The sequence below is a fragment of the Euprymna scolopes genome, chromosome 16 (genome assembly GCF_053919585.1).
Source record: "Euprymna scolopes isolate OS-2025 chromosome 16, ASM5391958v1, whole genome shotgun sequence".
NCBI classification, from domain to species: domain Eukaryota; kingdom Metazoa; phylum Mollusca; class Cephalopoda; order Sepiida; family Sepiolidae; genus Euprymna; species Euprymna scolopes.
The window spans coordinates 39,882,609-39,896,137 of record NC_136497.1 but is presented as its reverse complement, the minus strand read 5'-3'; the positions used below and the strand labels follow the sequence as shown (position 1 = coordinate 39,896,137).

Below are 13,529 nucleotides of genomic sequence, written 5' to 3'. Positions count from 1 at the left end.
AGATAAAGAAATATAAAGATATAGAGATATAGAGAGAGGAAACGGAAAATGAAATTAGACAGGAAAGTAAAAAATAAAGAGATAGAGAATGAGTTAAAGATGAGCAGAAATAAAAAATGTATAGAAGAAAAATTAGGAAATTTTAGAGCATTGAAATGAATAACATGCACATAGAAATTAATCTTAACTAAGAATCAGTCCTTAAAAAAAAAAACAAAACAGGCCAGATTCCATAAGTAGCACCTTATATTTATGAATTGGTTGTTGTTCATGATGAAAACGATGATGATGATTATGATGATGATGATTATGAATAAGATATTTTGACATGTGTTAATCATTTCTTTCAAATTAAAACCATATATGAAAAACTCTGAAATGGATCACTGCTTCTGTTAAGTTTTTAGAACTTTAACTTTTAAACCAATTCCATCTATTAAAAAATTAATGAAAATATACATACACCCAATAAAAATAAATACAACACATTCACATGATTACTATATTGTTAGTATAACATTGCATTTTAACATTAAAAACACCAGTGACATTCTCTGTAAATTATAAGCCCAAGGAATGGGTTAACTTAATCAAACATACAAATGCAAAGTCCTTTTTAAAACATTTGTACTTTCTGAAAAAAATGTTTGCATACTTATACTAATTTTGATAAAATTGCTCATTGCTTACTCTTTAAGTTCAGATAATTGTGATTTCAATCACATATTTTATATATAACATCAGAAAGTATATACATGTTTATAAATTAACTGATTAAATTTTATCAAGGAAAATATCTAGAATAATTACGTTTAAAAGTTAGAAACTAGAAAAATAATATAGCTAAATGTTTGGGGCATTATTGAGTAACTATTCTTACAAGAAAATACTTAATTTTTATTGCAATGTATTGTACATATTCTCTTTTTATTTATTTTTTGTTTGAAAATAATTACAGAATAAAAAATATATCAACAAAAACCCCAAAACAATCTATAGGAGATAACTTACAATAGGTTCAATATGATGTTCTCCAATGTGGAGAACTGATGCTTAAGAAATATATCAAATGGTATTCAACGCAGATACTATATTCTACTAAAACATATTGTAAGTTACCTGAGTTTACAAGATTAAAAGAGAAAAAAAAATTACATAGTGTTTCTTTAGGCTTAGATTTAATAGCAGAAATATACAGACTCTTGATAGAATTGTTTGGGTCACTTTCATCATAACATAAATGAAAACATATACAACAATATAGCTGAACAAAAGATAAAAAGCTTGCATAAAAATAACAGTTCCTACCTGAAATTCAACAAAAGCTACTGGGGAACCTCCTTTATTATGCATCCGTAGTCGGCAGAACCCTGGAAAGCTGAAATAATAATCAATGTTTTCTGATTTGAGAGTTGTAAAATTATTAGATAAATGATTAAAATCGATATATTTCATTATCTTGTAAATTCTATAATTTTTACAGAAAGTAAACAATTGCAGTGAAATTTTGTATGCATTTTTTAAACATTTGTGAATAATTATTTGTTCTAGAAAAATAAAAATAAATGTAATATAAAATTTAATATTGAATGTAACCATCTTTTTATTTGTGTACCGTATTTATTGATAAAATTATTAAAATTATTCAAAATATTAATTATTACTTATTTACTAATATTTATGCTTTCATTCAATATTGTTTAAAATGTTTGCTTCTCTGTATACTAAAAGCATCAAGTCAAGAAAATGTGTCACAAAAACATTCTCTCATAACTAATTCTTGAAGATATTTTTCAGTTAAAAGCATGCCATTTGTTTATTTTATGATACTAAATTTTTTATTTAATGTATCTGTCTGTTTTTCTTTTAAATCAGCTCACAAAATTTTACAAACGCGCCATATCTGTATTAATCAAGGTATCTCTAAAATGTGCTAACTAAGAATGTATAAGAATCTCAGTTTATTTAGAATTTAATAATGTCTGTGATTGTATTCAATGACCTATGTAATAGATAGCAATTTCCCCAAGGTATATAGGTATTATAATCTATTACAGAATATCTCATCTATATATATTTCTATTTCTGATTGGAATATGCATATTGATAATAAACATTCTTCTTTGAATAAACTAACGTTTCTTTAATTGACAAAGCAAAATTATTAAAATAGAAGAAAACTGGATGCTTATTCTGCTAAAATCTAAATTCAAAATGGCAATAATTTTCTCTTTAAAATGACAGAATCTTCAAATAAGTTGACAAAAATGAACTATTTATATGAACGAACAGAAAAATAATACTTTTAAACTAATTAGATAAAAAATTCCCAAATGAATTTAATTCATTAATATATAATTAATTTTATCCTTAAATCATTCTTTTAGATAATTTTCTTTATAATCACAAAATAAGAATATGATCACAAATACAGAAACATATACAGTTATGCGCACAAAAATACTAACAACCACCTTTAAAAACATAAAATTACATTTTTTTTTTCATTATAATTTGTTTTATATCGGTTTGAGTGTACATAATTGATAAATAGACCAAACAAATTTTATTAAAGTAATGTATAAGATTACATTATTTTTGAACATAAGTATTATTTTCAATTTGTACAGAATAGTACGTCATCAAGTTTCTTTCTTATTAATCTTTAAAAACAATTTGTTCTCTAGTAATTTATAAGTTATGCTTTATGCTGATTGACAACTTTAATATAATGAGTTTATATGTATTTGCAAATAAAACGACAATTTAAAGATGGTGATTAGGAGAAATTTGTTTAAATATAATTAAATAGCACATCTTTTATTATTTAGTTTTATGAATCTTTGAACATCTCCCTTTTATTTAACATCACTTGTAGAATATTTATTATTTATTTTTTTTAATACATCCTTCGGCATCTTCAATATCAAATGAACATTAAAATATATCGCATAAAACATAAAATACTAATATGCAGAACAAGTTCAGATAAATATTTTAACCGATAATTTAAAAATTCCACTCTTAATTTTTTTATCGTTGTTTCAGAATCCATTTAACTAAACATATATTCTAGTCTCTTGCTTTTATTTTTTTAAATTGGTTTCGTAATAAAGTAAAGTCCATAAGTAATAATGTAAAAAGAACTGAAAAAGGTTTGGGGAAGGATATTTTATCTGATATAAAGTTGTTAGTGACTATATTCTGGTATTCTTTAATGCTAATAAGCACAGATAGGGAAGGTTTTATAACGTATATTTCTAAGAATGTTTGTGTTGAGGCAAAATTATCTTACCTACTGAACAAATCTTTTAATTCTTGTTCAGATGAAAACTGTCCTAAGTTGGCCACAAATAATGTTGAGCACGGAGCATTTGGTTGAGCCGCTGAACTGTTATTGGTACCCACAGGACTGGTCAGGATTGGTGTGGCAGCAATTTGTGGATGAGGCACAGTTGCCTGAACTGTAGCAGGGTGGGCAATCATTGATGCTGGGTGTATCTAAAAATAAAAAGTAGAAAAGAATGACACTCACAGTATGGAAATATTCAACATTATCTATAGATTTTTAAGTTTTTATATTTAGGTATGAAATATTTGAAAAATTGTAATATTAAAATTACTGACGGTCTATGAAATAAATATTTTTACTGCTTTAATTTGCTAATAAGAAAAAAATAGGGGATGATTTGAACGTTATCTTCAGTTATTAGTCTAACAAACACCCTTTTTAATCAATACATAATATGCAATCACTTTTTAAAGAAAGTGTTTTATACCTATAGATATATTTTTTTCAGTTGGAAAAGAAACAGTACGCTGGATGTATATGCACCGAGAAAACAAATATATAAACCTTTTAAAAAGGTATCATTGAATAAATGTATTTTGTTAAAAATGTTAAAAAGAAATATGAAAAGATGTTAAACAAATATTTTAATTAGATAATAAATATTTTTGAGAAAAGAAAAAAGAATATGATATAAATCATAATTAATCGATTTAACTATCATAATATATTTCAATACTTTTAAATTTGTAAGTAAATTGGTTTGATTAATAGCTATTTTGCTGCTAAATAATAAAAATTAATACAAACAATAAAAAATAAAGAAAATAGCTAAGTTATTACCAATATCTAGGTAATGTCTTAAAAAATATAAAGATATTTACAGCTTTAGGCAAAAATAGCATTAAAATATTAATTCATTTAAGTCAAATCTAAACTCTTTTTTCATTGTTAGTATATAAAAACAGAATAATCTGAGATATAAACAATAAATAGAATCTGCAAAAACATGCATTTATGTGTGCATGCACTTATATATTCATTTGAGAAATGATTATATCAAGCATAAAACTAAATTATAAGTTAGATAAAGTGTTAGCTTTTACGTCATTTCGACCTCCTGTTGCTTAAATTAATAAAATTTATAGAGCTGGAATGTGTTTAAACTAAAAGAGATTTTAATACGTATTGTATTGACTTGATTTATTGCATAGTATTTTCTAATAACAACAAATTATTTATGTGCAGTGATGTCAGTTTGGTATCATGCTGATGACTGATATTCAAATCTTGTTTGTGATTTATTAGTGCAAATCAATAATAATGACGAAGAAATAGTTTGATTCTTCAAATATGAAGTCTTTGCATTAATATTGATGAGAACAAATTAAAAACAAGCTTGTGACCCAATGTTATATAAGCATACACACATATTCTGTTCTATTTCTTTGATGAGTGACTAGATATTTAAATGCATTATTATATGCACATAAGCTGCTTTTCATAAAAAGGCAGCACATTTGTAGAATATTCTAAAATTTGATTAATGAAATATTTTACTGATCTAAAAGAATTATAAAATGCTATTAGTGGATACTAAAGAGATAAAAAAAATTCAATATTTCTTTTATATAACAAATAAAATATGTTATCATTACATAACATTATATTAAGGAATATATTATATTAAACACTCAGTTTCTTTATTCAATGAAACAAATAAGAAAGAAAATGTTTATTCATTATCATTACTTATTTTGTTAATTCTAATCATTGATAATACGTTACGTAATTTGGTAATAATTATATTTATTCGTTTGCAATGTCTATTTGGACATCTTCTCTTTTGACTATCTTCTCGGTGAACTTAAGCCTTAAACAACAAACATATTGATATAATAAAATTCGTATATAATATAATATTCGTAAATAGACCAAATTCTATTTAATATATCATTCAATAGTTTCCAAATATGCTCCTTTAATTTTTCTTTATAAATAATTTTGAATTCATCCAATTCAATTGCTGTTCTTGATCTGATTTGTCAATTTGGACACAAAAATATGACTCGCTTAGCAAAAATCCAAAAGGTTGATTGATTTAGTTTTTGAAATTTGTTTAGACAGTAAATTTCTAGATCGAGAGAAAATTTAAAGAAATGTCCATCATAGAAATTCTGTTTATTATTTGGAGTTTTTAATTCTTCTCTCAAATAAAATAATTGATCCTCTTCCAATATCTCCATGTGATTGTAATATAAAAATCATTTTATTAGTTTTGTCACTGTTTTTTTATATTTTCATATCGCAATATTGCATTCAAGTTTCCATAGAATGACATTAAGTCTAGTCTTCAATGCATTACTATTTATGCGATCTTATATTTTATATATTCTTAAAACACAGTTTTGCTTCCTTGAAATACGATGCCTAACCATCCAATAATTTAATTTATCTATAATACAATAGACAACATACATTAGCTTAAAATATATTATAAAAGCCAACCCAAATACATTTGTCATTTATTTTCTTAAGTTACTAGTTCAATTATATTCAAATTTAGTACTTTACGTTTTCTGTGTTAAATTTTAAGTTCCAAGTACCTTTCCAATATATCAATTTATTTAGATCAATCGGTGTTATTTCTTTTGATAATATCGAACAAATAGTTTAATATCATCAGTGAATAGTTCCACTTACGATTTTATATAATTAGGTAAGAGATTCAAGAATATCAAAACAACAAAATTCCAATATTAATGATTGCGAAATACCGTGATTCAAAATGATTGTTATTTCATGATTCTATTTATAATACAATACGGGTGTGTACTATTAGAAATGCCTACACTTTTCATTTTCACTAGTAAATATACTCATAAAAATTAGTATATCGATAAAAAAACAATAATATCTATTGCATTTATGGTTGTAATTGGGAAAATTTAGACAAACCACATAGATATAGTTTTATAACTAATATTTTCACATTAATTAATTATCTTTATAGTAAAAATAAAATTAACAGCATGTTAAACAGGTTTTCTTAGAATATGGAGTAACATATACAACAATCATAAATATTTAAAAAAAAACATTACAACAGTTGCAGAGGGGGGGTGGGATGAGAAAATGAATTATAATCTCAAAGAACTCTCAACCTTAAATGGTACAAAAAGCTTGATCAGAAAGCACACCTGTCACCTCCCATGATATCATTAATGTCAAATAAGTAAACAAATAAAATTAACTTGCAAAAAAGCCAAATGATATAATGTAAATAAAAATATTATATTACCACATTTCTAAGGCAGGCATGGTTTGTAAAGAATTTCATATGTAACAAAGTATGTCTTATGCAAATTATTCTGCGGTTTTCTTCATCTACATGAAAAGTCTGTGGATGACTATATCTATATATAAATATATATATATATATATATATATATATATATATATATATATATATATAGAGAGAGAGAGAGAGAGAGAGAGAGAGAAATAGGTAAATTATTGACCCCCCCCAAATACCTATGAATTTATTTGTTATCATTAATTTGATGTCAATGAAGATTATAAGAAATATAAACGAAGTGGTTTTAACTAGAATAGTTACAGTAAATTGAATTTGATTGTCATTAAGACAACTTTCCTTAAAAAAAGCAGAAAAGATAAATAAAATAGACCGACATTTAATAATCCACTGATATAACTTACAAAATATTAGGATCAATTCCAATTATTGTGTATATTAAGTAATGGCAAAAATAAATGTTAGTAAAATTATTAATCAGTAAGCAAAGACAATAACAATTTATTGTGATTCCAGAAGTTAACATTGCATAAATTCTTATATTCTTGCAAAATTAAAGTTTCTTTTTCTATACATTAAGTAGAAAGCCTTGGGAATGTGGCAAAAATTAAGGAATATACAGTCAATAACTGAAAGTGAAAAAATAAGGAAAGAAAATAGAAATATCTGTCTTTGAATTAATTTTCCATATTTAGTGAGCATAAAACAACAGACTTCAGATGATGACGACTCATCACAGTGAAGTACATTATTTATTTTTTATTTTGTGATACTCCCATAAGTTTTAAATTTTCATGGGAGGTAACTATGATGTTCCCATCAAACTTCTGAAGGGACAGCTTTAATTTTCCTACCTGGCTGGGAACCATAGTTCCAAAGTATTTCGGATAAGCAGAATCCGCAATGGAAGTATTTATCCGATGCGTATTTTCTGGAACCAAGATTTTCTGATAATTGTGATTTACCTGTAGCAAATATGACAATGCAAGAGAACTGAGTGGCTTTTAATACAGTTTTTTTTTCATCATAAATTTAGTCATGAACATGGCTTAAACAGTTTTCACTGAAAATATTTACACGAATTTTAAACTTAAAACAATATCAACAACAAAAAATAAAAAAATAAAGGAAAATACAAAATATTTATTTTAAGTTTTCTTAAATCATCAAAAAAGTGGAAGTAATTATATTGAAAAAAAAAGAATGTTTACGAACTTTTCTTATAACTGTTGGTTAAAATTGATTAGTTAATGCATGTATTAATAGAGTTTGAAAACATAAAAGCATTCATGTTAAAATGTCAAGGAAATAATCTTGTAAAATAACATCTTTTAAAAATTTAAATTTAAATTTGCACAAATATTTAATTACAAAATATGATATTGTTACAGAATTAAACTAATAAATTAATAATAAAATTGTACTTTTGAACTATCTTTTTATATTTTCGATTAGCTTATAATTTAGCTAAATAAATTGGATATTTAGATAAAATTTAAATTTTAAATTTGATTAAATTCCTCTTAAAATTCATATATTTTATAATACAACAACTTTAGCATATAAATATTTAATACATTTTTATTTTATATATACCTTTTTAATTTATTTACACAGCAGATTAATAAAAATTGCAACTACAATATTAAATTTACAAACAACAAGCATATATATGGCAAATACATTTATAATTAGTTTAATGAATGATAATCTGAAAGGAAATACTGGATTTATTGTCTTGAATTTGTGGATAAATTAGTAACTAACTCTTAAATACATTATATTTTCAAATACATAAAACACAAGCATAATTTACTTAATTCTAAAGGCATATTAGAAATAGATTTTCTTTATTTACATATAATTAAATACACTTTTATTTATAACCTTGCGACAGAAAACACAGTAGCAGTGAACTTCAAATATGAAACTCTTGAATTACATTATTCATGATTTTCTGGTAGTCATCTAAAGAAATTTATGGATCAAATGTAAAGATATAAGATATAATACTAATTTTATCTTCAATATTTGGATGTATATAATCTTGTTGTACATTTGTTTTGTTTTCTTGATTAACTGTACTATCTAAAAAAATAACGTTAGCTTGTAGATCACAACTGAATAGTGGCGTGACATTCAAACAAAACTTTTTCCACATCCCAAAAACCTTGACCTTTAAAACACACACGGTTCAACTTCCTTACACCACATCAAATACCAGAATCTAAATGTTGAGCAAAAATAATATAAACACAATCAACCAAGACTTTAGATACTTTTGATCGAGCTAAATTCGGCCATTAATTAATTATAGGTGTTCGTTTGTTTGTTGACATCGCCACTGTAATATGCCTCCTACTAAATAGATACAGCAAACTTCGAGCAGAAAAAAACAGGTCAGAAGCCTCTCCCCACACCTGCTCCAGTTCTTGATTGTAGCCTCCGGCTTCCTGTTCCAGTGCCCATTGACGTCTGGCTCTCTGTTTCAACATCTGGCACCCTGTTCCAATGCTTGTATTCCAGTAAGTGTCGATGTTCAGCTCCAGGATCCAGCCAAATCAAGCCCTTGGCTATGGCCACATGGATCAGACTTACCTAAAATATCTACTCACACCTTAGAAACATCCACATCAACCATCCATCATCAATGTCTATTTGATGTAATTTTATGCTGTCCAGGATCCAGTTTCCACATCTCCAGCTATCCAATTTCCAGCTTCCTGTTTTTGCTGCTGTCCAGATACAACATTTGCAGTTCTCCAACCTTCCTGCTCTTCATCGATCGACTTTCTTCATTTTGCTCTTGTATTAATACAAGTTTTCTTTTACAACTGTTCGTTTGTTCTCTATTTTTGCCACTTGTTATATTTTGTCTGTATCCATTTTCTTAGTTGTATCGCTCTTAGTTTCCTCAGCTTTTCTTCAAGGGACATTCCCAAAGTAATGCCTCGTAATTTTTTATTCTGCTTTAATGGATCAGAGAGGATTGCAAATTGCATTGTTATGATGTCTGAACGTATGCATTCATGACCTGAAAGTTTCATCATCTCTCCGTTGCAGATATTGACGGTGTAAAACTCTAAGAAAGTAATCGCTGTCATGGATGTGTATCAGAAACAGAGATGCATCATTGAATTCCTGGAAAAAGTTAATAGTGATTATGTAGAAAAATAAATTCTGGGCACAGAAGATCGCTCTTTTTAATGATACAACTCCCGTCTTCGTAGCTCTTCAACTTTTTGTATTAAAAAATAAGAGGCTTTACTTTTGGAACTAACCTCGTAAATATCAAATAATGCATTTATGATGATTAATTAGCTTAACCATTGTAAAATATGGTACAAACTCCCAATCATTTCATACAATGAGTACTATTTTAATAGCTAGTCTCTGGCATTTTGTAGCTTACAACCACATTTTAAACGTTTGGCATACATCATTATTTAGGATTTTACAAGTTCTATTAAAGTAATGAAACTTAAAATATGCAGTTTATATGTCTTACATGATTTTTTTTTATTCAAATAAGAGTTGATCTATCTTTTAAGTATCATATAGAGATTTTGTTTCTTTAGACATTTGTGTTTCAAAGTCATATTTGTAGCATTTGATAAATAATTGTTTCATAGATTATGCTAAATTTTATAAGTACAAATGTTGTTTTTATTTTTTATATTCTAATAGTATAATTTAATTATTGTTTGCTTAGTGTCCAAAATCACGCCAACATGAAAAAAAAAGTTGTGCAGTTATAAAACTAATTTTTATAGAGAAAACATTCCCCCCTTTTTTGTGATTGATATAAAGGTCTTTAAAAAGTTGAATTTTACTATCATTTAACTCTTAAGACTATATCCTTCTCCTCATAGTAATAATTATGCCAACCACTTTAATAACTCGGTTCTTATTGTTGAGCACTCTAAGTTCAAATGTAATAAGTTGGCCATTTACGCTCACATACGCAAATCATGATGTTATAATCATAAGATCACTCTCGCCGTCTTGACATTTGCGCTTTATATAAATATTAATTTAAACTGTATTTCTCACAGATAACATTGGCCGTGTGGTTTGTTCCTTGCTAATGGGAGTCAAAGATGGTTTTGTGGTCGGGTTCAAATCTCCCGATAGACTGTAATTGTAACTCCCTGCATTGATGATTCCTGAAAGGATGAAACACTAGTGTCTGTAGGTATTAAATTAAATAATTATATACATCTTGTAGTAGAAATTGAGTGCATAATATCTTTAAATCTCCGAAACAGCTACATGGTAGGTAGCTGAGGATTCCCTGTTTTCTATTTACAAAATTTTAGTTAAGGTTTTCTTTTTTTATCCTAACATGGTAAAATTCTCTTTTATAATTGAAGACTTTTGAGAAATCAGCTTATGCTAAGTTTATTTCTATTTAACAGTTTCAGTTAAAGTTTTTTTACCCTTATATAATTGATATTATTAATAGTTTATTTTTTTTATCTATTAGTATAAATTCTACGTTTTCTTTTTTTATCTATTAGTATCATTCTACATTTTCTTATTGAGGAAATGGTATTATCCACTGGAGAACCATGCATTTAACAGCTGTCCTGTTTTTAAATCTCCGAAAAAGCCACATAGTAGGTAGCTTTTTTTTTTTAATCCTTTTATAATTGAATTCTCTTTTGTAATTATAAACATTTTAGAAGTCGGATTATGTAGATGCTAAGTCTGCGATAGGTTAACTTTAGTTTCTTTTTTTCCGGGAATTTAAACTGCATTCTTTATTTTTATTTTTATTTTTTTACTCAAAGCTTCTCTAGACTATATATATATATATATATATATATATATATATATATATATATATATATATATATATATATATATATATATATATATATATACAGGGTGACCAAAAAGAAAACGGGTCCCAGCTCTAATTAGGCCCCGTTTCTTAGTGTTTTGTTCGAATGAAATGAAACTTTGGTCATAACTAGTTTATTATATTCAAAACATCACATCAAAACACTATGGTCTTTGGTCTTTTTTTCTCCGTTCTACAGCATATGTTCTAGATGACCTCCATTTAGCTTTTGTTTTTATTTGAGTCACCCTGTATATCTCAATTATTAGATCCATAATAATGGTATAATACATAATTAATAAAAGAAAAAAGAAAAACAAATATTTTTACTACTAAACCTTTTTATTTAATTCAAAATAGAATCTATATAATACTAAAAGTCTATGGATCTTGTATGTTTGCAATCAGATTTCCGGTTTTCAACATCCGGTTGCGCATGCGTAAATAGCAACGTCTTCAATCCGTTATTCCAATTCCGGAATTTTTATATCGCTTTTAATACAAACAATTTAATTTAATTTGATCAAATAGTTATTTATATATACAAATAATACATAGATTCATAGATAATTATAATATATATTATAAAATCTATTTATCTATGAATCTATTAATAATATGAAATATTACCCTATACAATTTATGGAAAGAAAACACCTCTCACTTTCCCTCTAATAGATTTCAACACTCCTACTCCCTCTGTTTTCGTTACGTACGCGAGAAATAGTTACGTGTATGTGTGAGAGAGAGAAAAAGAGAGTGATGTAAAACTGGATAGAGTTATCCCCCTTAACTAATGCAGACCTTTTTACTAGAGGGCGTTATTACAAAAAAATTTCTTTTTCTTCTTCCCATGTTTTTTAAAGTCGTCTGCTTACATTTCCAAACGGAAAGCTGAATCGGTAAATGCACACATTTCTATTACATTAAATAGTGTTTTCCTTTACACAATGGGTACTGAATGTTTGCTTAAATTAAATGAAAAAAGTTACATTTTATTTTCATTTTCTATTTAAAAAGCCATTATTAACATGTGGAGAGTGTTTTTTTTATTATTCTGTACATTCAACTAACAATTTCATTTAAAAGATGATATATCAAAATTTGAATTTAACTATAATAAGGATTATGATACCTGTTCAGTGCATATTTACCGATAAGTATGACCAACCACTTATAATTCAGTAACTGTAATTTAAAAAAAAATAACAATTATAATACACAGAACGACTCATAGAAATCTATCTATATTCTTTTTTCATTTTAATATACTTTCATAGAAATGCTTCTGTTATGTAAAAAAAAACTATTTTCTTTATGCCACAAGTGTCACGCTCATACATGAATTCCATAGCTAATATAACGTACTGACCCAACGGGTCACGGGTGGTCTAGTACAAAATAAATTTAATATAATTTTCAATCATAGCAACCAGCATCAAAATAATACATAGCCACTTAGATTGAAAAGAAAACGTTATCCAATATTCTTTTAAATATATTGTCATTATAATATGTGTTTTAAGTTCTAGAAAACATGGAAACAGTTTGTAAAATCGTAATGAAATAATATAATGTTATGCATTTTTGTTATGGGAACTTAAAGAGTAAGTACAATGTAATTCAGTTATAATTAACTTATTCCATGTTCTGCTTGCTTCAACATTAAGAAATAGCATTGAATAAAGTAATTTATCAACTTAGCTTTTCTTCAGCTCATTTTTGTTTTGATGAACTCCTTTTTAAGGTCACTATCAAGAAATTTATAAAAATAAAGTACCCTAAGCTTATCATAAAATCTTAATAAAAATATTGATGAAACAAGATACACTAAAGATTATATCCTTATTCAGGACATTTTTTAAATTATATCTTATATTTTTGACATTTTTACTAATTGATATTACTTTTTGATTCAATATAAATTTGCAAAGAAAAATTCTCTTTTAATAAACATAATTTGACAAAATGTTCAACTACTTTACGTACATACATTTTAGATATTTTTAGAATACAAAAACAAATATAATTAATATTATTCATACAAACCTAATTTTAAATATAGAATTATAAAAATT

At 26.1% G+C, this 13,529-nt stretch overlaps 1 protein-coding gene across 47 annotated transcripts in view; it reads right to left on the bottom strand.

Moving 5' to 3' along the window:
- The window catches only part of LOC145295917 (uncharacterized), a 456,043-nt gene that overhangs the window by 18,575 nt on the left and 423,939 nt on the right, over window positions 1-13,529 (bottom strand). For 41 of the 47 annotated variants that reach the window (XR_013869907.1, XR_013869909.1, XR_013869906.1 and 38 more), the window contains 3 exons: window positions 7,460-7,570; window positions 3,296-3,501; window positions 1,309-1,378 (listed from right to left, as the gene is read on the bottom strand). Coding sequence is in view for 38 of the 47 variants with exons in the window: in XM_080141711.1 (XP_079997837.1) it covers window positions 1,309-1,378; window positions 3,296-3,501; window positions 7,460-7,570 (387 nt within the window). In the remaining 9 variants the exon portion in view is untranslated. The remainder of the gene's footprint in view (window positions 1-1,308; window positions 1,379-3,295; window positions 3,502-7,459; window positions 7,571-13,529) is intronic. The other 6 variants (XR_013869914.1, XR_013869913.1, XR_013869912.1 and 3 more) reach the window with 2 other exon arrangements.